Source organism: Oryctolagus cuniculus, chromosome 4 (assembly GCF_051225735.1).
Source record: "Oryctolagus cuniculus isolate XC-2025 breed Fujian yellow rabbit chromosome 4, ASM5122573v1, whole genome shotgun sequence".
Lineage (NCBI taxonomy): Eukaryota > Metazoa > Chordata > Mammalia > Lagomorpha > Leporidae > Oryctolagus > Oryctolagus cuniculus.
Genome location: NC_142870.1, coordinates 332,180 through 356,755, shown reverse-complemented (window position 1 = coordinate 356,755; position 24,576 = coordinate 332,180). Strand labels below are relative to the sequence as shown.

Sequence of the window (24,576 nt, the reverse complement as noted above, 5' to 3'; positions counted from 1 at the left end):
ACCCCTACATTTGGATCACCTTAGAAAAATGGACAAATTCCTTAAAAAACACAAACTACTAAAATGCATCCATAATGAAACAGATAGCCTGAATAGTTCTATAACTATTAAAGAAAATAAATTCATAGTTTAAAACCTTCTAGAAAATAAACCTCCAAGCCCATATGGTTTCTTATTTGTTTAAAAAAGATTTATTTATTTATTTTAAAGGCAGAGTTAGAGAGAGAGAGAGGTCTTCCAGCTGCTACACCAATCCGAAGCCAGAAGCCAGGAGCTTCCTCAGGGTCTCCCACGTAGCTGCAGGGGCCCAAGGCCTTGGGCCATTTTCCACTGCTTTCCCAGGCCATAGCAGAGAGCTGGATTAGAAGTGGAGCAGCTGGGATTAGAATAGGCACCTATATGGGATGCCAGTACTGCAGGTGATGGCTTTACCCACTATGCCACAGTGTTGGCCCAACCATATGGTTTAATTGACAAATTTTAACAAACATGTAAAAACAAACAACATCAATTGTACATAATCTCTTTTGTACACTTATAAACGTTTTACTTTGAAATAATTTTAGACTCAGGTTGTAAAAATAGTGCATATAATTCATCAATTTTCTCTTAGTAACATATGAGGTAGCCATACCACATGGTCAAATCTGTCTTCCACACTTAATAATTCCAAGGATTGTTTGCTGATTGTGCTAAAACATTTAAAGAAGTCAAAAGTATAAAATGAAATGTGTTTCACACTCTACTCAAGGCCAAGCAAAGAAGCAGGCCACTCCTTGGGGATAAGCTCTCAGTAATTTGTTGTGCATCCTTCCAGTCATGTTCTGCATGTACACAAATGTACATGTCTGTGTGCATGTATATGTAATTCTTCCTACTTTTACTATTTGGAGATTGATTTTCTTTTTTTAAAGATTTATTTATTTGAAAGAGTTACAGAGAGGCAGAGAGGGAGAGGTCCTCCATCCGCTGGTTTCATCCGCAGTGGCCAGGAATGGGTCAGGCCAAAACCAGGAGCCAGGAGTTTCCTCCACATCTCCCACGTGAGTGTAGGGACCCAAGCACTTGGGCTGTCTTCCACTGCTTTCCCAGGTGCACCTCACTGCCTTTTTTTTTGAATATGTATTTCATTTACTTATTTGAAAGGCAGAGTTACAGAGAGGCAGAGGCAGAGGCAGAGAGATAAAGAGAGAAGTCTTCCATCTGCTGGTTCATTCCCGAAATGGCTGCTATGGCTGGAGATGGGCTGATCTGAAGCCAGGAGCCAGGAGCTTCTTCCAGGTCTCCCATGTGGGTGCAGGGGCCCAAGGACTTGGGCCACCTTCTGCTGCTTTCCCAGGCCATAGCAGAATAGCAGAGAGCTGGATTGGAAGTGGAGTAGCTGGAATTAGAACGGGCACCCATACGGGATGCTGGCACAACAGACGGTAGTTTTATCCACTATGCTGCAGTGCCAATGCCTTCCCTGACATATCTTGCCTAGAGAAACCTCTTGGACTGGGAGGTCTCATGTTGAAACTTGAATTGTATGGGACTCACTCAAGGATCTTGGTAAACTGCAGATTTGGATTTTATTGATTGGGTGTGGCCCTTGAGTTTATGTTGTTGAGGAGCCCCCAGGGAGTGCTGATTACAATAATTTTTTTTTTTTATTTGACAGATAGAGTTAGACAGTGAGAGAGAGAGAGAGAGAAAGGTCTTCCTTCCGTTGGTTCACTCCCCAAATGGCTGCTATGGCCAGTGTGCCACGCCGATCCGAAGCCAGGAGCCAGGTGCTTCCTCCTCATCTCACATGTGGGTGCAGGGCCCAAGCACCTGGGCCATCCTCCACTGCCTTCCCGGGCTACAGCAGAGAGCTGGACTGGAAGAGGAGCAACCTGGACTAGAACCTGGCGCCCATATGGGATGCCAGCGCTGCAGGTGGAGGATTAACCAAGTGAGCCATGGTGCTGGCCCCTGATTACATTTTTTAAAAAAAATTTATTTCAGGTATACAAGTTTCATGAATTTCATTTACACAGATTCAGGAACATAGTGATACTTCCTGCCCTACTCTCCCTCCCACCTGTACTCTAACCCTTCTTCCTCCTCTCTCTCCTATTCCCACTCTTAATTTTTACAAAGAACTGTTTTCAGTATACTTTATTACTTATGAGGTTAACCCTATACTAAGTAAAGAGTTCAGCGAATAGTGTGAATTAAAAAACACTGTTCCTCAACAGTAGAGACAAGGGGTGTAACAATCATCAAATCTCAAAATGTCTGTTTCACTCCAGCACATTACATTTCAAGTACTCTGTTAGGGAAAACATACGGTATCTTCCTTTTTGGGACTGGCTTATTTCATTAAGTGTAATGATTTCCAGTTGCAAAAGAAAGCATTTCAGCATTCTGGTGTTTTTTGTTGTTGTTGTTGTTGTTTTTTGGTTTTTTTTTTTTTTTACAGCTGAGTAGTGCTCGATAGTATATATCATAATTTCTTTATCCAGTCATCAGTTTATGGACATCTGGGTTGATTCCGTATCTTAGCTATTGTGAATTGAGCTGCTATAAACATGGGAATACAGATCTCTTTCATATGTTGATTTCTTTTCCTTTGGGTAAATTCCCAGGAGTGAGGTGACTGGATCTTGTGTAGGTCTATATTCAGATTTCTGAGGTGTCTCTACTGTCTTCCACAGTGGCTGTATTAGTTTATATTCCTACCATCAAGGAATCAGGTACCTTCCCCCCATGTCCTCATCAGCATTTGCCATTTGTTGATTTCTGCAGGAGAGCCATTCTAACTGCAGTGAGATGAAACTTCATTGTGGTTTTGATTTGCATTTCCATCATGTCTAGTGTTCTGAGAATTTTTTCAAGTGTCTTTTGTCCATTTGAATTTCCTCTCTTGAAAAATGCCTGTTCAGGTCTTTTGTCCATTTATTAACTGGATTGTTTGTTTTATTGTTGTTAAATTTCTTGAGCTTTCATAATGATGCCTGTCTTTCTGTGTTTCTCTGTGTAGCACATCCTTAAGCATCTTTTGTAAGGCTGGATGAGTTGTGACAAATTCTTTAAATTTCTGTGTGTTAGAGAAGGTCTTTATTTCACCTTCATTCAAAAAGGAGTGCTTTGAAGGGTGTGTTGTTCTGGGGTGACAGTTTTGTTTGTTTGTTTGTTTGTTTTTTCTCTTAAGACTTGGTCTAGGTCTCTCCATTCTCTCCTAGCCTGTAGAGTTTCTGATGAGAAGTCAGCTGTGAGTCTAACTAGAGATCCTCTGAAAGTAATCTGGCATTTCTCTTGCACACATTTTAGAATCTTTTCTTTATGTTTTACTGTTGAAAGTTTTGGCTACAAGGTATTCTTGTGAAGATCATTTCTGGTCATGTCTAGAAGGAGTTCCTATGTGCTGCCTATACTTGGATGTCCCTTTCTTTCTTCAAATTGGGGAAGTTTTCTGTATTTATTTACTGAATAGGCCTTCTAATCCATTCTTTCTTTCCACTACTTCAGGAATTCCTCAGATCCATATCTTGGGTCATTTGATAGTATCCCATAAATCTCCAGCACTGTTTTTAATTTTTCAATTTTTTTTTGGTGTGACTCAAAAATTTCATAGATTTGTCTTCTTGCTTGGAGATTCTTTCTTCTGCCTCATTATTCTGTTGTTAAGGCTTTCCACCACATTTTTTTAATTTGTTCTATGAATTCTTCATTTTTTTTTTATTTGACAGGTAGAGTTATAGACAGTGAGAGAGAGAAAGGTCTTCCTTCCGTTGGTTCACTCCCCAAACGGGCGCCTCGGCTGGTGCTGCCAATCCGAAGCCAGGAGCCAGGTGCTTCTTCCTGGTCTCCTATGCAGGTGTAGGGGCCCAAGCACCTCCACTGCCCTCCCAGGCCACAGCAGAGAGTTGGACTGGAAGAGGAGCAACCGGCACTAGAACCGGCGCCCATATGGGATGCCGGCGCTGCAGGAGGAGGATTAACCAAGTGAGCCACAATGCCGGCCCTGAATTTTTCATTTTGATTTCTCTTTAAAATCTCAATTTCATGAGAAAAAATTTCATTCATATCAAGTATGGATTGCTTTAATCATAGATTTGCTTCTGATTGTTTCTAGGTAACCCTGCAACCAATCTTTTGAATTCTGTTTCAGCCATTTCATAAATCTCTTCATTTTCTAATATTGAATTGTTGTGTTCCTTTGGGGGCATCATGTTGTCTTCTGTATTTTTTTTAACTTTTTAAAAAATATAATTTATTTTTTAAGGAATACAAATTTCATTAAGTACAACTTTAGGAATATAGTTATTCTTCCTACCATATCCACCTCCCACCCACACTCCCACCCCTCCTCCTCTTCCCTCTCCCCTTCCCAGTCCCATTCTCCATTAAGATTCATTTTCAATTAACTTTGTACACAGAAGACCAACTCTATATTAAGTAAAGATTTCAACAATTTGCACACACACACACAAACTGTTTGAGAACAAGTTTTACTGTTAATTCTCATAATAAAACTCATTGAGGACAGAGGTCCTGCATGGGGAGTTAGTGCACAGTGACTCCTTTTGTTAATTTAACAATTAACACTCTTATGTATGATGTCAGTGACCACCTGAGGCTCATGACATGAACTTCCTAGGCTATGGAAGCCTTTTGAATCCACACACTCTGTCAGTATTTAGACAAGGCCATAAGCAAAGTAGAAGTTCTCTCCTCCCTTTAGAGAAAAGTACATCTTTGTTTGATGGCCACTTTTTTCCACTGGGTTCTCACTCATGAGATCCTTCATGTAGAACATTTTTGCCACAGTGTCTTGGCTTTCCATGCCTGAAATGCTCTCATGGACTTTTCATCCAGATCAGGAAACCTTAAGGGCTGATTCTGAGGTCAGAGTGTTACTTAAAGTGATTGTCAATCTGTGAATATGCTTGTGGACTGCTTCCCATGTTGGAGCATTTTCTCCTTTTTAATTCTGTCAGTTGTTATTACCAGACACTTGATCCCATCTATATGATCACTTTAACACTTAATCCTACCTATATGGTCACTTTTACACTTAATATGACCACTTTAACAATTAAGAGGGCATTTTTACATCCCAATTTAATGGGATTTAGGGTCCCGTGGCAAGTTTTTACAAACAGAAAGCACATCATGTTCCATGGCAAGTTTTTAAATTGTACCCTTAGAAGTAAGTCTATAGGAATGTATGCAGAACTATACAGCTTTATAATTACAGCCTTCCTCCTTCCTCTCTTATTCCCACTCTTATTTTTTTAACTGATATCCATCCTTAATTGACTTTATACACATATGATTAACTCTATGTCAAGTAAAAAGTTCAACAAATAGTAGGAAGAGGGGCTGGTGCTTTGGCGCAGCAGGTTAACGCCCTGGCCTGAAGTGCTGGCATCCCATATGGGCACTGGTTCTAGTCTCAGCTGCTCCTCTTCCTATCTAGCTCTCTGCTATGGCCTGGGATAGCAGTGGAAGATGGCCCAACTCCTTGGGCCCCTGCACCCACGTAGGAGACCGGGAAGAAACTCCCAGCTTCAGATCAGCACAGCTCCAGCCGTTGCGGCCATCTGGGAAGTGAATCAGCAGATGGAAGGCCTCTCTCTCTGTCTCTGCCTCTCTCTGTAACTCTGTCTTTCAAATAAATCTTAAAAAATAATAGTAGGAAGAAAAATAAAAACAACAACAAAAGAAACTTCCTGGACAGTCAAGACAGGGGCAGCTCAGATCATCCCTTCTAAAAGTGTCAGTTTTACTTGTACATATTTTTTTAAGTGCTATGTTAGTTGTCACAGTCAGGGAGAACATATGGTATTTGTCCCTTTGGGACTGGCTTGTTTCACTAAGTATGATGTTTTCCATATTCATTTATTTTATTGCAAATGATCGGATTTCATTTTTTTTTTTTACTGCTGTGTGTATTCCATAGTGTACAAATCCCATAATTTCTTTATCTAGCATTCCATTGATGGGCATTTAGGTTGATTCCATGTCTTAGCTATTGTGAATTGAGCTACAATAAACATGGAGGTACAGATAGCTCTTTTATTTGCTGATTTCATTTCCCTTGAGTAAATTCTGAGGAGTGGGATGACTGAGTCATGTGGAATATCTATATTCAGATTTTTGGGGTATCTTCACACTGTCTTCCATAGTGGTTTTACCAGTTTGCATTCCCACCAACAGTGGATACCTTTTTCCCCATATCCTTGCAAAATTTGTTTTTTGTTGACTTCTGTATGAAAGCCATTCTAATTGGGGTGAGGTGAAACTTCATTGTGGTTTTATTATTTCCCTGATGGCTAGTGATCCTGAAAATTTTTTCCTGTGTTTGTTGGCCATTTGTATTTCTTCTTTTGAAAAATGGCTGTTTATGGGGCCAGTGCTGTGGCGCAGCGGGTTAAAGCCCAGGCCTGAAGTTCCGGCACCCCATATGGGTGCTGGTTCTAGTCCTGGCTGCTCCTCTTCTGATCCAGCTCTCTGCTATGCCCTGGGAAAGCAATAGAAGAAGGCCCTAGGATTTGGGCTCCTGCACCCACATAGGAGACCCGAAAGAAGCTCCTCGTTTAGGATCGGCGCAGCTCCAGCCATTGCGGCCATCTGAGGAGTGAACCAGCAGATGGAAGACGTTTCTCTCTGTCTCTGCCTCTCTGTAACTCTGTTGGAAAAAAAAAAAAAAGAAAAGAAAAGAAAGAAAAGAAAAATCTCTGTTTAAGTCCTTTGCCCATTTCCTAACTGGGTTGTTTTGTTGTTGTGGAGTTTCTTGATCTCTTTGTAGATTCTGGTTATTAATCCTTTATTCTGTCAGTTGCCTCATCACTTTGCTGAGGGTTTCTTTTGCAGTACAGAAACTTCTCAATTTGATATAATCCCATTTGTTAATTTTGGCTTTGGCTGCCTGTGCCTCTGGGGTCTTTTCCAAGAAGTCTTTGCCTGTGCCAGTACCTTGCAGGGTTTTCTGATGTCCTCTAATAATTTGATGGTGTCAGATCATAGATTTAGATCTTTAATCCAGCTTGAGTGGATTTTTGTGTAAGGTGTAAGGTGTAAGGTGTAAGGTAGGGGTCTTGCTTCATACTTCAGCATGTGGAGATCCAGTTTTCCCAGCACCGTTTGTTGAAGAGACTGTCTTTGCTCCAGGGATTGGTTTTAGCTCCTTGATCAAATGTAAATTGGTTGTAGATGTTTAGATTGATATCTGGTGTTTCTATTCTGTTCCATTGGTCTGTCCACCTGTTTTTGTGCCAGTACCAGGCTATTTTGATTATAACTGCCCTATAGTATGTCTTGAAATCTGGTATTGTGACACTTCCGGCTTTGTTTTTGTTGTATAGGATTGCTTTATCTACTCTAGTTCTCCTGTGCCTCTAAATGAATTTTAGCATCATTTTTTTCTAGATCTGAGAAGAATATCTTTGGTATTTTGATTGGTATCGTATTGAATGTTTAAATTGCTTTTGGAAGAATGGACATTGTGATGATATTGATTCTTCTAATCCATGAACATTTAAGGTTTTTCCATTTTTTGTATCTTCTGCTATTTCTTTTTTAATGTTTTGTAACTCTCATCGTAGAGATCTTTGACATCCTTGGTTAAATTTTTTCCAAGGTGTGTGTATATATATATATTTTTTTGATTATTGTGAATAGGATTGATCTTAGAAGTTCAATCTCAGCCTTAGCATTGTCTGTGTGTGAAAGGCTGTTGATTTTAGATCCTGTGTTGTGTATTGCTTTTATACCTGGCTACTTTATCAAACCCTTCTATGAGTTCCAATAGTCTCTTGGTGAAGTTTTGGATTCCCTATATATATAATCATGTCATCTGCAAATAGGGATAGTTTAACTTCTTCTTTCCCAATTTGTTGCCCTTTATTTTCTTTTTCTCACCTAATGGCTCTGGCTACAACTTTCAGGACTATATTGAATAGCGATGGTGAGAGTGAGCATCCCTGTCTTGTACTGGATCTCAGTAGGAATGCTTGCAACTTTTCCCTATTCAATATGATGCTGGCTGTGGGTTTGTCATAAATTGCCTTGATTGTGTTGAGGAATGTTCCTTCTATACCCAATTGCTTAGAGTTTTCATTGTGAAAAGGTGTTGTATTTTATCAAATGCTTTCTTGCATCTATTGAGATAATGATAGGGTTTTTGTTCTTAGTTTTGGTCATTTGATAGTATCCTGTGGATTCCCAACAGTGTTTTTTTGTTTGATAATTTTCTTCTCTTGTCTTTGGTTTGACTGTATAATTTCCTGTGCTTTGTCTTCTAAGTCAAGGATTCTTTCTTCTGCTTTTCTGATTCTGTTGTTAAGGCTTTCTACTGCATTTTTTAATTTGTTCTATTGAATGCTTCATTTCATTGGATTTCTCTTTAAGATCTCAATTTTATGGGAGAAATTTTCTTTCATGTCATGTACGTATTTCAGTAGCTCATGCATTTGCTTCTGATTACTTCTATGTAATCTTGCAATCAATTTTTGGAATTTCACTTCTGGCATTTCTTCAATCTCATGATCTTCACGCTCTAGTATTGAAGTGTTGTGTTCTTTTGGGGGAATCATGTTACCGTCCTTATTCTTGTTTCTTGAATTGGTTCATTTGTTGTTTGGCATTTGTGGAGATACTCATTGGTTTCTTCTTTTGTTTTTTTCTGCTGTGGCGGCTGTTATCTTTGTACTATGATTCTGTAGATAAGTAGAATGTCTGCTTTCAGGGAATATCTAGAGGCTATGTTGCTTGCGGCCAGGGAGCTTTGTTCAGTTTTCCAGGGTGAAGGGCTTGTCTGAGGTTATACAACCAGGTATGATGCAGTAAATTGCCTTTTTTTTTTTAATCGGAAGGGAGGTTTCTTGTCTGTTGGTGTAGACTCAGCTGAGCTCCTCTCCTTAAAAGAGACCAGTGCCTGAGCGCTAGCCCCATTGGGTATAATATTCATCCACTCTCCCCCAAGAACCACACAAATTATCTGTGCAGTCCTCAGTGTATGCCCAGATTCCCCAGCAACGTCCCTCACCAGGTAACAAGCGAGCTGTGGTTGTGTTGAGCCTTCCGCAGTGACTGTCTAATGTCCCAGCTACACCCTGAGTCCTCCTGTGTAGCCTCAGTGTTTTCATAGTCCTGGCACACAAGCATCCCACAGTCACAAGCACCCGCTCCCTGTTAGTTCTCCCCACCAGTCAGGAGTCTCCACTCGGCTGGTTTCTGGGCACAGACACGAGCTGTCACAGCTGTTTTGTATGTCCAAAATGATGCCTGCTCTATTGGCTTGTTACAGGATGCCATTGCAAGGTGATCGGCGAGAGAGAAAAGTGTCCCTCCTTTTTTTTCCTCCTCTAGTTTGGGAGGTACAGTATCCCCCATGGGGCTTCAAGCCAGGTTCCCTCTAGGTACTTCCTGCAGCTTCATCTCCAATGGCTTGGTCTCAACTCACTCTCCAGTGCTGGTGCAGAGGCTCTCTGCTGCTGGGGTCCTGAGTTGTGGGCACTCATGCCTGCCATGTAGGTCCACTGTGTCCCTCTAATATGCATAGTTTCCTCTGTCGTTTTCTCCCTAACTTCCCTGAGACTGCACTGTCTCCACTTTTTTTAAACTATCTTCTCCTAGACTAAAGGAGTAAGTTCCCTCCCTACTCCACCATCTTGGAGACTTCATCCTTATTTTATTTCTTGAATTTCTATGTTTATTTTTAGGCATTTGTGGAGATTCATGTTTTTTTGTTTGTTTGTTTTTTCCCTGACGGCTTTTATCTATGGACTGTGCATCTGTGGCTTACTGGAGTGTTTGCACTTTCAGTGAGTAACCAGAGGTTTGTGCTGGGTGTGTCCAGGGATCTCTGGTCAGTGCCCCAGGGTGGGACGAGTATCCAGGTAGCACCCAAGTTGGGTGTGGCAGATCTCCTCCTGTTAACAGAAGGAGGGGTATGGTCACCCTTGTTGATGTGGTCACACCCTCACCTCCTCTCTTCCAAAGTGATCAATGCCTGGGTGTAGCCCTCTGGGTGCAGTGCTCATCTGTGTTGCTGTATGACCTGCAGGGAAGGATCCGTGTAGTCCTCACTGTGAGCACAGATCCCGCTGCCAGGACCCCGGGCAATCAGGGAGCTCAGAGTGTGTGGAGCTGCACACTGTGATTGCACAGAGACCCAGCTACACCCTGCACCCTCTCGTGCAGTCAGAGTCCCCACAGTCTCAGCACACAAGGCTTCCACAGTCACGGGGTACAGAGAAGCTGCTCTGCCCTGCTGCCTGTGCGAACTCCACCTGGGCAGTCTGAGCCGGAGCCTGTGGTGTGTTGGGAGGCTGGGTGCCTCAGAGTCCTGTGTGGCTGCCCGGCCCCCTCTCAGACCTCACAGCCAGACTCAGAGTCAGTGGGGAATGTGGAATTTTTCCTCCGCTCGATCACACGTGTATACAAGAGCCTGTGGCCAAATATTGTCTTCTTCCCACCAGCTGCACGGAGCTGCTGCCACCAGTACTGCTGAGAAGATGGCGTCTTGTCTCAGCCAGTTGCCGTGTGTGTGCATGAAGGCTTCTGTGGTTGCCGCTTATGCCCAAAATGGCGCCTGCCCTCTCCGCTGGTTGCCTGGCCCCATTGTTGGGGGTGGAGTGAGAAACACACACACACACACACACACACACACACACACACCCAGTTTTCACTGGGTCCATACCTCTCTCTTAGGGCTCCAGCCTGGACTCACGCCACACTCTCCCTCCACCTTTTTCAGCAGCGGCACAGCTTGCTGCAGTTTGATTTCACCTCAGTCTCCAAAGCTGGTGCTTTCTCCAGCTCTCGGCTGCTGGAGTTGTGTTGTGTCCGTGTTCATGCTGCGCGTCCGCACCTGGCACACAGATCGACGGCGTTCCTCTTCCGTAAAATTTCCACTGTGGTTTTCTCTAACTTTTCCCTGAGAATGTACTTCCTACACTTTTTTTTATTTTAATTACTTATCCCTAGCCTAGCACAATATGTCATTCCCTATTCTGCCATCTTGGAATTGAGCTACCACAACTTTTTAAAAGCTATTGTTTACCTACAACAAAACTCATCCTTTCTGGTGCACAGTTGTGCGAGTTTTTGGTAAATGCGTACCACATCAATTCATAGAGCAGCTTCTCCGCAGCCTCCCTTGTCCACTCTGGTCACCGCCTCCCTTTCTTTCAACCACTGGCAGTATTGTCTGTCGCTGACCTTACAGTTTTGTCTTTTCAGAATTGTCATATAAATGGAATAACTAAGTATGTAGCATTTTGAATCTGGCTTCTTTTACTCAGCCACGTGCATATGAAATCTGTACTAACTGCTGTGTGTATCAGTCACTCACTTGAAGCTCATGAATATTTCCAGTTTTTTTTTAATTATAAACTAGTTTTTAATTTAAAAATCTTGGAACTTTATAAGAAGTATAATTCTTCTTTTCACTGTTGTTCTAGGTGACATCACTCAAAAAGGATATGAAAAGAAAAGGGCAAAGCTGCTTGCTCGTTATGTACCGCTTGTTCCAGGTAAGGCCAGTGTGCTTGAAGTTCCACAGGCTGACTCAGGAATTGAGTTTAGAGTTCAGTATTGGTTAAGCATGTTAACTCACATTTAGACATTGGTATATATTTGATATTTTAGTAGTACTGGAAAAACATTGTTAGTGCTAAGTAGAAAAATTCGAAGGCATAGATTATAATTTATAGTTGTGACTTGATATAGGTTTCATTTCCAAGTAGGACTTGTTTTATTTTTACAGCTGTAGGACAGCCTGGCACACTTCTTTACTGGGACGAGAACAAATATTATATAAAGAAGTTAGTTGTTCTCCGCCAGACTGATATGAAGATTTTACACATTCATCATTTCAGCAGACTTTTTTTGTGAAACTTAAGCTAATTATGAAATTTATGCCCAAGTGTGAAAAGTCAAAGGATCCAAACCATGCTCACAAAAGATGAGTTGGGAGGATTTGCTTAACCTCGATACGAAGAGTTCCTGGGAAGTTCTTGTTGTTGAGACAGGGTGGGCCATGCATAGCTGGGCCAGTGGGATAGAGCAGCCAGACCCAGAGGCACATGAATGGGCTTGGCGTGTACAGGGCAGAGATGCACATACAAGTCGGCTTGGTGTGAGCAGTACAGAGGTATATACACATGGGGACTTGGCATACCCAGGGCAGCCGTGTACAGATAGGCCTTCCACACCACGGAGTAAACATATATGTGGGTCTCGCATTCCTAGAGCAGAGGCACACACGTGCATGGTGGGCTTGGCAAGCATAGGACAGGAGTACATGCGTGGACTTGACATGCACAGGACAGAGATGCACACAGGGGTGGGCTTTGCCATGCCTCAGGCAGAAGTGGCATTATGGCCGTTGTGCAGGCACAGCTCATTGTCTGTTTCTAAGGGTCACACCACTGAACACAAAACTATCAGAGGCTGTTGTGGCACAGCAGGTGATGCCATCATCCCTATAAATCAGCACCAGTTCAGGTCCCGGCTGCTCTACTTCTCATCCAGCTTCCTGCTAATGCATCTAGAAAGGCAGCAGAAGACGGTCCAAGAGCTTGGGCCCCTGTACCCACATGAGAGACCCAGATGGAGTTCCAGGCTCTTCCCTTCAGCCTGGCATGTCCCCGACTGTCAGACATTTGCGGAGAAATCCAACAGATGGAAGATCTTTTTCCCTGTCTCTCGCCCTCTCTGTCACTCTTTCAAATATATAAAGTAAACCTTAAAAAAAAAAAAAAAATCTGTATCTAGGTGTATTAGACCAAAATACGAGAGGCAAAAACTAGAGTCTGGTGTTGTGGCACAGCAGGTAAGCCTGCACCTGAAACGCCAGCATTCCATATGAACTCCACTTTGAGTCCCAGTTGGTCCACTTCAATCCAGCTCCTTGCTAATGCACTTGGAAAGCAAAGATGATGGCCCAAGTGCTTGGACCCCTGCACTCCCATGGGAGATGTGTGGATGGAACACTAGGCTCTTGTCTTCAGCCTGGCCCAGCCCTGGCTGTTGTGGCTATTTGGGGAGTAAATCAGTAAATGGAAGCTCCCTCTCTCCCTCTCTCCCTCTCTCCCTCTCTCCCTCTCCCCCTCTCTCCCTCTCTCCCTCTCTCCCTCTCCCCCTCTCTCCCTCCCTCTCTCCCTCTCCCCCTCTCCCTCTCCCCCTCTCCCCCTCTCCCTCTGTTCCTCTCTCCCTCTCTCCCCCCTCCCTCTCCCCCTCCCTCTCTTCCTCTCTTCCTCTCTTCCTCTCTTCCTCTCTCCCTCTCTCCCCCTCTCCCTCTCCCTCTCTCCCTCTCCCTCTCCCCCTCCCTGTCTCCCTCTCCCTCTCTCCCTCTCCCTCCCCCCCTCCCCCTCCCCCTCCCCCTCTCCCTCTCCCTCTCCCTCTCACTCTCACCCCCCCCCCCCCGCCACCGTGTTGGAGAGGAATTGAAGAGTGGTGCAAGACAGCTAGGGTTATGTAGGGAAGTCAGCAGTGTCCCTCAGGTGCAGATAGACCCCAGAGGAATTCCTGATAAGTGCTGTGTGCACAGGAATGTCCGTTAGATCTCTGAACTGCCAAGAGTGCAGTTACCTGTCAGCGGGGTTCAGACAGTGTCAGGCTAAAGAGCCACGTGCATTAGCAAGGGTGAATTTCATAAAGATTATGGAGAATGACAAAAGCCATTTCAAATGAGTGTTGCCAATATAAGTTTAAAAAGCACCAAACTGTACTAATTATAGACTCTTACATAGTTGGTAAAATGGAAAAAAGGAAATGGTTTTCCCAGAAGTCAGAAAGGTTTCCTTGGGTCCGGTGCTGTGGCGTAGTGGGTAAAGCCAGCATCCTACGTAGTGGGATGCCAGCATCCCATATGGGCACTGGTTCGAGACCCAGCTGCTCCACTTCCGATCCAGCTCTCTGTTATGGCCTGGGAAAGCATTAGAAGATGGCCCAAGTCCTTGGGCCCCTGCACCCATGTGGGAGACCTGGCTCCTGGCTTCGCATTGGGGCAGCTCCTACTGTTGCAGCCAGTTGGGGAGTGAACCAGCGGATGGAAGACCTCTCTTTCTCTCTGCCTCTCCTCTCTCTGTGTAACTGACTTTCAAATAAATAAATAAATCTTAAAAAAAAAAAAAAAAAAGGTTTCCTTGTGGAAGCAAGGTTGGCGATGGCCACAGGGACCACCTGAGGCTGTTGAATGACTTTTTTTTTTTTTTTTAGCAATGTACAGGGGGTACATTGATTGGTTCTTTTTTTTTTTTTAAATAAACATTGAGTTGTCAACTTTATTATTTTTATTTATTTGAAAGGAAGAGAGAGGGGGAGAGAGAGAGATGGATAGGGATCTTCCTTCTGCTGATTCATTCCCCACAGGCCTGCTGTGGCTGGGCCAGGCCAAAGCCAGAAACCAAAATCCCATGCAGGTTTCTCACATAGGTGGCAGGAACCTGCTGCCTCTCAGAGTGGGCATCAACAGGAAGCTGGAATTGTGTGTACAGCTGGGACTGGCTCCCAGGCACTCCATCATGGAGTGTGGGCATCTCAGGCGCTGTTCCTGGTGCTTGACAGATACCTACCCTTACACTGGTCATTTACTATAGAATACTTCTTCAGTTATACAGTGCTTTATACTACCTATATTGGAATGATATATTTTATAATAAATCAACAACAAAAAGATTAAGAAGACTCTTTATGTACTGATGTGCTAGTACTTTAAAAAGTTCATGACAAAATGGAATTAAATGATGCTTATTTTGGTGCAAAAAGTTTTGGAAACCTTCCATAGGTTTTTTTCTTAAAAGGCATTTCCATGAACATGTTGAAGATGCCTTGTATTTATAAATCCAAATAAACAAAAACAATCAGCAAAATTAGAACAGAAGGAAACTTTGCAACTATCTTAAGGCCCATATGCCAGAACCAGCAACTATCCAGCCGGACATCAGTCACACACAGTAGCCATCTCCATTAGAAGCAGGGTGGGCAGGGGTAGCTGCTGTGCCCACTGAGGCCTCACACTGTGACTGTGCCTGGGGAAGCACAACAGGATGAATGTTAGAGAGCAAAAACCAGCCATCGTTATTTATGGGTGAAATTTGATGCTACAAGAACCGAGGAGACTCTGCTTATTTAACCATTCAAATCAGTAAGAATTTTAGACTTGATAGATAGGTGAGAAATGGAGTTAATGGCTTTTCTTTAGCAATGTATCTGTTATGAGATATGAAAAAGATATTTGTCATGAAAACTATCAAATGCCTATTAATATATTGAATAAGAAAGACACAACCTATAGTAAGATCAATATCCATTTCAAAGAAATAACCAAGACTCTATATGTGAAGAAAAAATTGAAAAACTGGATACTGTTAAGACTGGCAGTTTCAGGGGCTGGTGTTGCTGGCAATAGTGGGTTAAGTGATAGCTTACAACACTGGCATCCCACATCCGAGTGCTGATTTGGGTCCTGGCTGCTCTGCTTCCTACCTAGGTTCCTGCTAACGAGCCTGGGAAGGCAGTGGAAGATGGCTTAGGGGCTTGGGTCTCTCCTTACGGGAGATCTAAATGGAGTTCTGGGATCCTGGGTTTGTCCTGAACCAGAACAGGCCATTGCAGCCATTTGAGGAATAAACCAGTGTATAGAATCTCTGTTCCTCTCCCTTCTCCCCCTTCTCTGTGTCTGTGCCTTTCAAATAAACTTAAGTTTCAAAATTGATATGAGAACCTAAGGTAGTCCAGCCTGTACACCACTGGCTAGTTTTCTCTTAAACCTGGGGTTGGAATTAGTAATCCATTAGAAGGAGAAAAATGTTGAGAGTATCCAATAATTTTTTTTAAAATTTTTTTTGAGATTTATTTGTTTATTTGAAGGGCAGAGTTACAGAGAGACAGGGAGAGTTAGAGAGATCTTCCATCTGCTTATTCACTCCCCAAATGGGCACAGTGGCCAGGATGAAGCCAGGAGCCTGGAAGTTCATCTGGGGTCTCCCACATGGGTGGCAGGGGCCCACACACTTCGCCATCCTCCACTGCCTTCCCAGGCCATTAGCAGGGCACTGGATCTGAAGCTGGAGCAGTCAGCACTGAAACTGGTGTTTGTTTACATGGGATGCTAATGTCACAGGCAGCAGCTTAACTCTCTGTGCCACATTAAGGTTTTGAGAAAGAAAGTAACGACTATTGGACTTTGAGATTGTGCATGTTTTAGGGTAGCCACAGGATGATGTCAGTGTGTGGAGCTGATGACCTGGTTAGGAGGGAAGGGGGCTGCAGTTGTTTGAGGTCATGGCCAGGATCCATGTAGTCACTGGTGCTGTCCTGGAAGAGGCCAGAACACTCTTCCTCACTACCAATCTTGAGTGGAAACTTGAGAAGGATTAACACTAAATATGTTTTTAGTGACAACAGTTGTAAAATTCAGGGCAATATTTGAATAACCTTTACATGGGGGTTGTCTTCATGGGCAAGATAGGAGAGCTGGCGACAGGCAGCTGTGACTGTCCGCAGAGACAGAGACATTTTGGATGGCGTCACCAGCCCCTGCCAGGCTGCAGCTTTTGAGTGTGCACAGCCCAGCGTGGCTTGAGCAGAGGTGCCGGGCTTTCTGGTCCTTCTATGGGAGACTCACTGGCTGAGTAAAATGGAGAGAAATTTGAAGAAGAGAAAATGTGGATTGGCAGTAAACATTAAATTACGTTCAGCCTCAGTAGTAGTTACAAAAATGCAAATTAAAATGAACCATTTTTCTCTAATTTCAAAACCTTCTGATACTGATGCTGACAAAGATGTGGAGAAATGACACTTCTATATGTTGCTCATAGGAGTATGAATCGCTGTGATCTGTTTTGAAATTTATCTTGTGGTATCTGTTGAAATGAAAACTATCATCTACTCTTTTTTTCAAGTGTTTATTTGAGAGAGTTCCCATCTGCTGTTCACTCCCCTAAGGAATGCAGTGGCCAGGGCTAATGCTAGGAACTGGGAACTCAATCCGTCTTCAGTGGGGTGGCAGGGACCCAGTACTTGAGCCATTACTGCTGCCTCGTAGGTCTGCATTGGTGGGAAGCCAGAGTCAGAACTCAGACCGAGGTACTCTGCTGTGAGATGCCACATCTTAACTGCTAGGCTGCACAACCGTTCCTGTATCCGATATTTTAATCCAGTAGTTATTCAGTAATTCCACATTGGGCTTTGTATCCTCATTGAGTGAATACATTGCTGTCAAAGAATAAAAACACTCATATTTTGGAGCATTTCAGGTATATCACTATAATTCACAATGCATAAGGCTCCATGAATTCTCCATTATGAACTTCACAGAGGTCTTATCCAGTGACAAAAAGAAAGTAGACATACTGATCAGTATTGCTGTACACTCATATCTGTACATACAGGTACATCTGTGTGTGTGCACACATGTGCAGACTCTTCTGCCTGCACACTCATGTTGGAAGAGGTAAGCATTGGCTTCTGGAGGGTGTTCCTGCTCTCCAGTGCTGCAGGCTTCAGTGTAGCTGCTCTGCTCACAAGTCTGGTTTGGGCCATGCTTGGAGGGAGCTCTTTGTGGTGTACAGAGAGCCAGAGCTGGGTGCTTGAGTCCAGGACCAGCGTCCTGAGGACCCTTCAGCACGGGTGTGGCTGTCAGGGTGGGGAGGCTCTTGCAGCTGAGCACTGGGCCTCCCCCCACACCCTGGCACCTCCATCTCTCTCTGTGTCCTCTCACTTACTTCCCCAATGCAGGGCTCAGTGGCTTCACGCGTGTTGTTCTAGGGAGTCAGGTACAGCTGTGTCACCTTTGTGAACAGCCGGGGGTGGGGGTGGGGGAACAGTCACACAGTGTCCCTTCTGCCACGTGACCTGTCATGCAAATTTGATGCAGGGTTGTCTCTGCCTCTTTTCAGGGAGTGGTAGGACTAAGGGAGGAGCCAGTGGTAACTGTGATTGTTGCTGGCCAATTTTGTGAGATGCTTTTAAAACAAAGGCTAGAGTTAAACACATTCCTGTTTTTGTTGACACAGAACTGAAGGTTTTGTGCTGTTTGCTGTCAGCTCTTAGGACTCAGACAATGCCAGGGGTTTTGTCCGATGACCTGCTCACTCCTACCTCGTTCCTTCCCTCAGCATCCAGAAGGCATCTTGTGGTCCGTGACCCACTGCTGCAAGACCCCCAGTGCTGGAGTGTGAGGAGCACTGATTGCTTGTAGGAACAGAGCAGTTTGGAGACAGAGTCAGCCGAGGGCGCATGAGGCAGCTGGGCAGCCTGACCACATGGCTGATGTCTGCTCACCTTGTGGCTGAAGCTGTCACGCTCCTCCCGTTGTTTCCTCCACTCCTCTCTGTTGTGCCCAGAGCTAGTGGTCATCCCAGGAATGAGTTGGTAACTGTTTCTCAGCAGAGTTTATTGACCCCAGGGGCGGTGCTGAGGAAGGGAGTGAACTGGGCCATTCAGGAAACACACACAGAGACAGGCCTTGGAGGACCCTCTTGAGCAGTCTCCGGCAGAGACCTGTGGCTGTGTACAGTGGAAGAGCTGCCCAGGGCAGGAGGGTGTTGGTGGTCCCTCTTGCCGTGGTGAATGAGGGGTAGGGATGGGGAGAGGGGAGCGTGGACGTGGCCATTGCCGGCCTCACAGTGGTTCCATGCCAGTGCTGACTCCAGAGCAACAGGTTTTCTGTAGCATGTGTGTGACAAGTGCATGCTGTTTCACATGAATTTCTCATAATTGGAAAAGCAAATTGTTTATGCACAGGAAATTGTGTTTCAGGAGTAAACCTGTCTCTGCCAGCAGAGAATAAGATTCCTGGGCCTTCACAAACCACGGCTGTGCCCAAACAGAAGTCGCGGCCCACCACCTCCCGGGATGAGCGCTTCCGCTCAGGTAGGCTCGCAGCCCTGGAGGGCAGGGTGGCAGGCCTGGGCCTGCTGTGTTCTGGTCACCGAGGATTTCAGTTCCCTTTTTCTTTGCCAAAATGTGTGCTAAAGAAACTATTTTTTATTTGAGCGATAATTTATATTGTATTTTTCAAGAAAAAAATTTAACTTTCATGTAACTGGAGTGTGTTTCATGTGTCACACAGCTGATGTGCTGTGTTCCTGGGGGTGCTTGTAGAAGTCTCTGCAGAAATCACTCTCCACCTTTGCTGCAGGAATTTCTTCAGCATTTTTGTCCAGTTTCCAGCTGTGTTTGTGCTTTGTGGAGCAGTTGCTAGGTGCTGGTACTTTTTTCCTTCTCAGTGCATTTCTGCCATCGTTTGGCAGTACTTCTATGAAAATTTAGATTAGTCTTGGATATTTCACTTCAATTATCAGAATGCCCTTTGGAAAGAAATCTGTGTTTCCAGTTATAGGTTATATTTTATATTTTATAACCTTTGAACATCCTGTCCGTTTAACAGCATTTCCAACATTTTGTGATTGTGGATTTCCTTTACATTTATGCTTTTTTAATAAGTCATTTTCAGAAAACTTTCAATAGGGATAAAGAAATGTTGAGAATGCCTAAAAGAACATGAAGATTTTAAATGTTCTTTCAACATGAGACTAAAGAAATAGTCTAAGAAATATTTCACCAGATATTTTACCAGTTGGAAATAGTTTATAAAAACTATCCTACTGAAAATAGTTTGTTTTCTGGTCACATAAAACTTACTAGTGTTAAATAGATATGTAAACTATTTTGCCTAGTTTAACAGAGGTAGAAGCTGCCACATCCCTGAATCCTGAGACGACTGCCCTTGGCGTTTCCTGGGCATTGTTCAGCCCCAGTGGCAGGTGCCTGCATGGGGACTTTCCTGAGTGGGGTCCTTGGCAGGGTCTTCCCCTTCTCAGTGAGTAGTGCTTTTGTTCTTAGGTCTACGAAGTCTTTGCCTAGCCCAAGTTCACAAAGAGTCTCTTTTGTTTCTTGTAGAAGTTTTATAGTTTGGGTTTTACCTTCAGGTCCATGATCCACTTTTAGTTTTAGTGTAGGTTTATAGGTGTGGATCAAAGGCTGCATTTTGCCTATAGCTGTTTAGTGTGTTCCTGACCATCAGTTAGGAGGAACACATTTTCTCCAGGAAGTTCCCCCTGTAAAAAAATTCATTTTATTTATTTGAAAGGGAGAGTGACAGAGAGTGAGAGGGAGGGAGGGAAGTGTGGTGGGAGGGAAGAGAGAGAGGTATCTTCCATCCACTGGTTCACTGCTCAAATAGCCACAAGGGTTGGGGCTGGGCCAGGCTGAAGCTTGGAGCCCAAAACTCCCTCAGAGCTTCCCACATGGGTAGCAGGGGCCCACGGGCTTGGACCATCTTCCACTGCTTTCCCATGTGCATTAGCAGAGAATTGAATCAGAGTTGGAGCAGCAGGGACTCAACCAGAACTCTACATGGGATTCTAGGGTTCAAGCCGCTGCTTAATCTGCTGACCCTTAGGGAATTCCCTGTGCACTTTGGTCTAAGGCAGGTGCAGTGTATGTGAGCCTCTCTGGACCCTCTGTTGTGTCCTGTTAATCTCTTCAGCTGTCTTCAGGGCAAAACTACACTCTCTAATGACTGTGCCTTAATAGTGAGTGCGGGCTCTACTGTCAGTCCTCCAGCGTTGTTCCACATCTGTGTTCTTGTGTATGGGATGTGCCTTTTTCCCTCTGGCACTTTAGGACTTGTCTCTTTATCACAGTACTGTAACCAATTTGTGTCCCCATGCCCTCTCCACTGCCACCAGCAGGGAGGTGGTATTTGGCATCAAGACCTTTGGGAGACAGTTTTAGATGAGGTTGTGATGGTAGAGCCCTTATGAGAAGAGACACTGGGAGCTATGGGGACACAGCCGTCTACCCAGGAACAGAGCCCTCATCAGAAATCGACCATGCTGAACTTTGGACTTCAGCCTCCAAAGCTGCAAGAAGATTAATTTCTGTGGTTTAAGTCCCCTCTGTCTGTGGTGTTCTGTTATGGCAGCCTGAGAAGACTAAGATATACTTGTATTGAGAGATTTGATTAGGATGTACCTGGTGTCACTTCATTTGTTTCCTGTACCTCAGGCTTATTCTCTTTCCTGGATTTGTTTATACCACTGTCCGGTTGATATTTTCTAGAGTTTTAGTTCTGGGTTGATTTAGCTATATGTAGGTTCGTGGTGGGGCAAACTTTGGCACAGCAGTTAACTGCATTCCATGTTGTAGTGCCTGGTCCAAGTCAACAGTTCCTTTCTGATCCAGCTTCCTGTTAATGCATACCCTGGGAGACAGCAGGTAATAGCGCCAGTACTTGGGTCCTTGACACCCACATGAAAGCTTGGATTCAGAGAGTTCTAGACTCCTGGTTTGGCCTGGGCCAACTCCTGCTGTCGGTTTATATTTAGGGAGGGAACCAGCAGATAAATGATCTCTCTCTCTTTCTCTGCCATTCAAATAAAATGAATACTTTTTATAAGTTTGTGAAAAAGTGGATTGAAATGATAAGTTGGGGCTGGCGCCGTGGTGTAATGGGTAAAGCTGCCACCTGCAGTGCCAGCATCCCATACAGGTGCCTGTTCGAGTACCGGCTGCTCCACTTCTGATCCAGCTCTATGCTATGGCCTGGGAAAGCAGTATAAGATGGGCCAAGTCCTTGGGCCCCTGCACTTGTGTGCAAGACCTGGAAAAAGCTTCTGACTTTTGGCTTCGGATCAGTGTAGCTCTGGCCATTGCAGCTGACTGGGGAGTGAACCAGCTGATGGAGTACCTCTCTCTCTCTATGCCTCTCCTTCTCTTCCTGTGTAACTCTGTCTTTCAAATAAATAAATACATCTTAAAAAAAAAAAGAAATGATAAGTTTTATTTTGGTGTAGATTTTTTAGATCCATGCATAGTTGGGCTTTTTATGCCTTTTCCATGGACTTTTTGAAAAATCCCTGTGCTTATGTTCCATTTTCTGAGGCAGCAGTAAAATTCTCAGTGTGGTTGCAGATACTGCCATACCCAAGGACTCTCAGGTCTCACTCACTATCTCTCACTCCTGTTTGTTGAACAGCTTCTCTGTGAGTGTTTTCAGTTGAGCCCTTGTGTGGCGATGCTTTTTTTTTTTTTTAGAAAGCTTTTATTTAATAAATACAAATTTCATTGATACAGCTTTAGGAATACAGTGGTTCTTCTGCCCATATCCACCCTCCCATCCCGACTCCTGTCCCACCTCCTATTCCCTCTCCCATCCCATTCTGCATTAAGATTTGTTTTTAATTATCTTTATATACAGAAGACCAACTCTGTGCTAAGTAACGTTTTCAACAGTTTGCACCCACATAGACACACAAAGTAGAAAGTACTGTTTGAAGACTAGTTTTACTGTTAATTCTCATAGTATAACTAATTAAGGGCAGATCCTGCATGGGGAGCAAGTGCACAGTGACTCCTGCTGTTGATTTAACAATTGACACTCTTATTTTTGACGTCAGTGATCACCTGAGGCTCTTAGGAGCTTCCAAGGCTATGGAAGCCTCTTGAGTCCACAGACTCTGACATTACTGGGCCATAATCAAAGTGGAAGTTCTCTCCTCCCTTCAGAAAAAAGTACCTCTTCTTTGGTAGCCCCTTCCACTGGGGTCTCACAGAAATCCTTCATGTAGGTAATTTTTTTGCCACAGTGTCTTGGCCTTCCATGCCTGAAATGCTCTCTTGGGCTTTTTAGCCAGATCCGAATTCTTTAAGGGCTGATTCTGAAGCCAGAGTACTGTTTGGGGCATTTATCATTCTATGAGTCTGATGTGTGACTTGCTTCCCATATTGGATCATTCTCTTTTTAATTTCATCTAGTGTTATTAGCGGACACGTGGTCTTATTTATGTGATCCCTTTGACACTTATTCCTATCTATATGGTAAGTTACACACTTAAAATGATCACTTTAACTAGTAAGATGGCATTAGTACCAGCCAGCTTAATGGGATTTAGAGTCCCATAGCAAGTTTTTGGCTTTACCCTTAGGGGTAGGTCCATGGGAATGTGTGCTGAACTGTGCATTTCTTCCCTCTCATTACCACTCTTGTTTTTACTGGGGTCTATTTTCAATTGGATTTAAACTCCTAAGGATAATTCTGTGTTAAGTAAAGAGTTCAACCAATGGTATTAAGTAGAAAAAGAAAATAGTAAAAAAAAATAAAAATAAAAAAATAAACTGTTTCTCAATAGTCAAGACAAGGGCTGATCAAGTCATTGCTTTTCAAAGTGTCAATTTCACTTCTATGGGTTTCTTTTTAGGTGCTCAGTTAGTTATCACAGATTAGGGAGAACATATGGTATTTGTCCCTTTGGGACCAGATTATTTCACTAAGTATGATGTTTTCCAGATTTATCCATTTTGTTGCAATTGGCCAGATTTCATTTTTTACCACTATATAATATTCCATAGAGTACATATCCCATAATTTCTTTATCCACTCTTCGGTTGATGGGCATTTACGTTGATTCCATGTCTTAGCTATTGTGAATTGAGCTGCAATAAATATGGAGGTGCAGATGCCTCTTTTATTTGCCGATTTAATTTCCCTTGGGTAAATTTCGAGGCGTGGGATGGGTAGGTCGTAGGTACAACTATATTCTGATTATTGAGGTATCTCCAAACTGTCTTCCATAGTGACTTTACATTCCCACCAACAGTGGATTAGGGTACCTTTTCCCCCACATCCTCACCAGCATTTGTTGTTTGTTGATTTCTGTATGAAAGTCATTCTAACCAGGGTCAGGTGAAATCTCATTGTGGTTTTGATTTGCATTTCCCTGATGGCTAGTGATCCTGAATATTTTTGCATGTGTCTGTTGGCCATTTGGATTTCCTCTTTTGAAAAATGTCTGTTTAAGTCCTTTGCCCATTTCCTAACTGGGTTGTTTTGTTGTTGTGGAGTTTCTTGATCTCTTTGTAGATTCTGGTTATTAATCCTTTATTCTGTCAGTTGCCTCATCACTTTGCTGAGGGTTTCTTTTGCAGTACAGAAACTTCTCAATTTGATATAATCCCATTTGTTAATTTTGGCTTTGGCTGCCTGTGCCTCTGGGGTCTTTTCCAAGAAGTCTTTGCCTGTGCCAGTACCTTGCAGGGTTTTCTGATGTCCTCTAATAATTTGATGGTGTCAGATCATAGATTTAGATCTTTAATCCAGCTTGAGTGGATTTTTGTGTAAGGTGTAAGGTGTAAGGTGTAAGGTAGGGGTCTTGCTTCATACTTCAGCATGTGGAGATCCAGTTTTCCCAGCACCGTTTGTTGAAGAGACTGTCTTTGCTCCAGGGATTGGTTTTAGCTCCTTGATCAAATGTAAATTGGTTGTAGATGTTTAGATTGATATCTGGTGTTTCTATTCTGTTCCATTGGTCTGTCCACCTGTTTTTGTGCCAGTACCAGGCTATTTTGATTATAACTGCCCTATAGTATGTCTTGAAATCTGGTATTGTGACACTTCCGGCTTTGTTTTTGTTGTATAGGATTGCTTTATCTACTCTAGTTCTCCTGTGCCTCTAAATGAATTTTAGCATCATTTTTTTCTAGATCTGAGAAGAATATCTTTGGTATTTTGATTGGTATCGTATTGAATGTTTAAATTGCTTTTGGAAGAATGGACATTGTGATGATATTGATTCTTCTAATCCATGA

The 24,576-nt window shown here is 43.5% G+C and overlaps 1 protein-coding gene across 11 annotated transcripts in view; it reads left to right on the top strand.

The window, feature by feature from the left end:
* Window positions 1-24,576, top strand: part of DIP2A (DIP2 acetate--CoA ligase A) — a 112,063-nt gene that overhangs the window by 18,498 nt on the left and 68,989 nt on the right. For 6 of the 11 annotated variants that reach the window (XM_051859505.3, XM_051859511.3, XM_051859516.3 and 3 more), the window contains exons 2-3: window positions 11,439-11,510; window positions 18,730-18,858. In XM_051859505.3, coding sequence (XP_051715465.1) covers window positions 11,439-11,510; window positions 18,730-18,858 — 201 coding nt within the window. The remainder of the gene's footprint in view (window positions 1-11,438; window positions 11,511-18,729; window positions 18,859-24,576) is intronic. The other 5 variants (XM_051859509.3, XM_089330395.1, XM_051859506.3 and 2 more) reach the window with 1 other exon arrangement.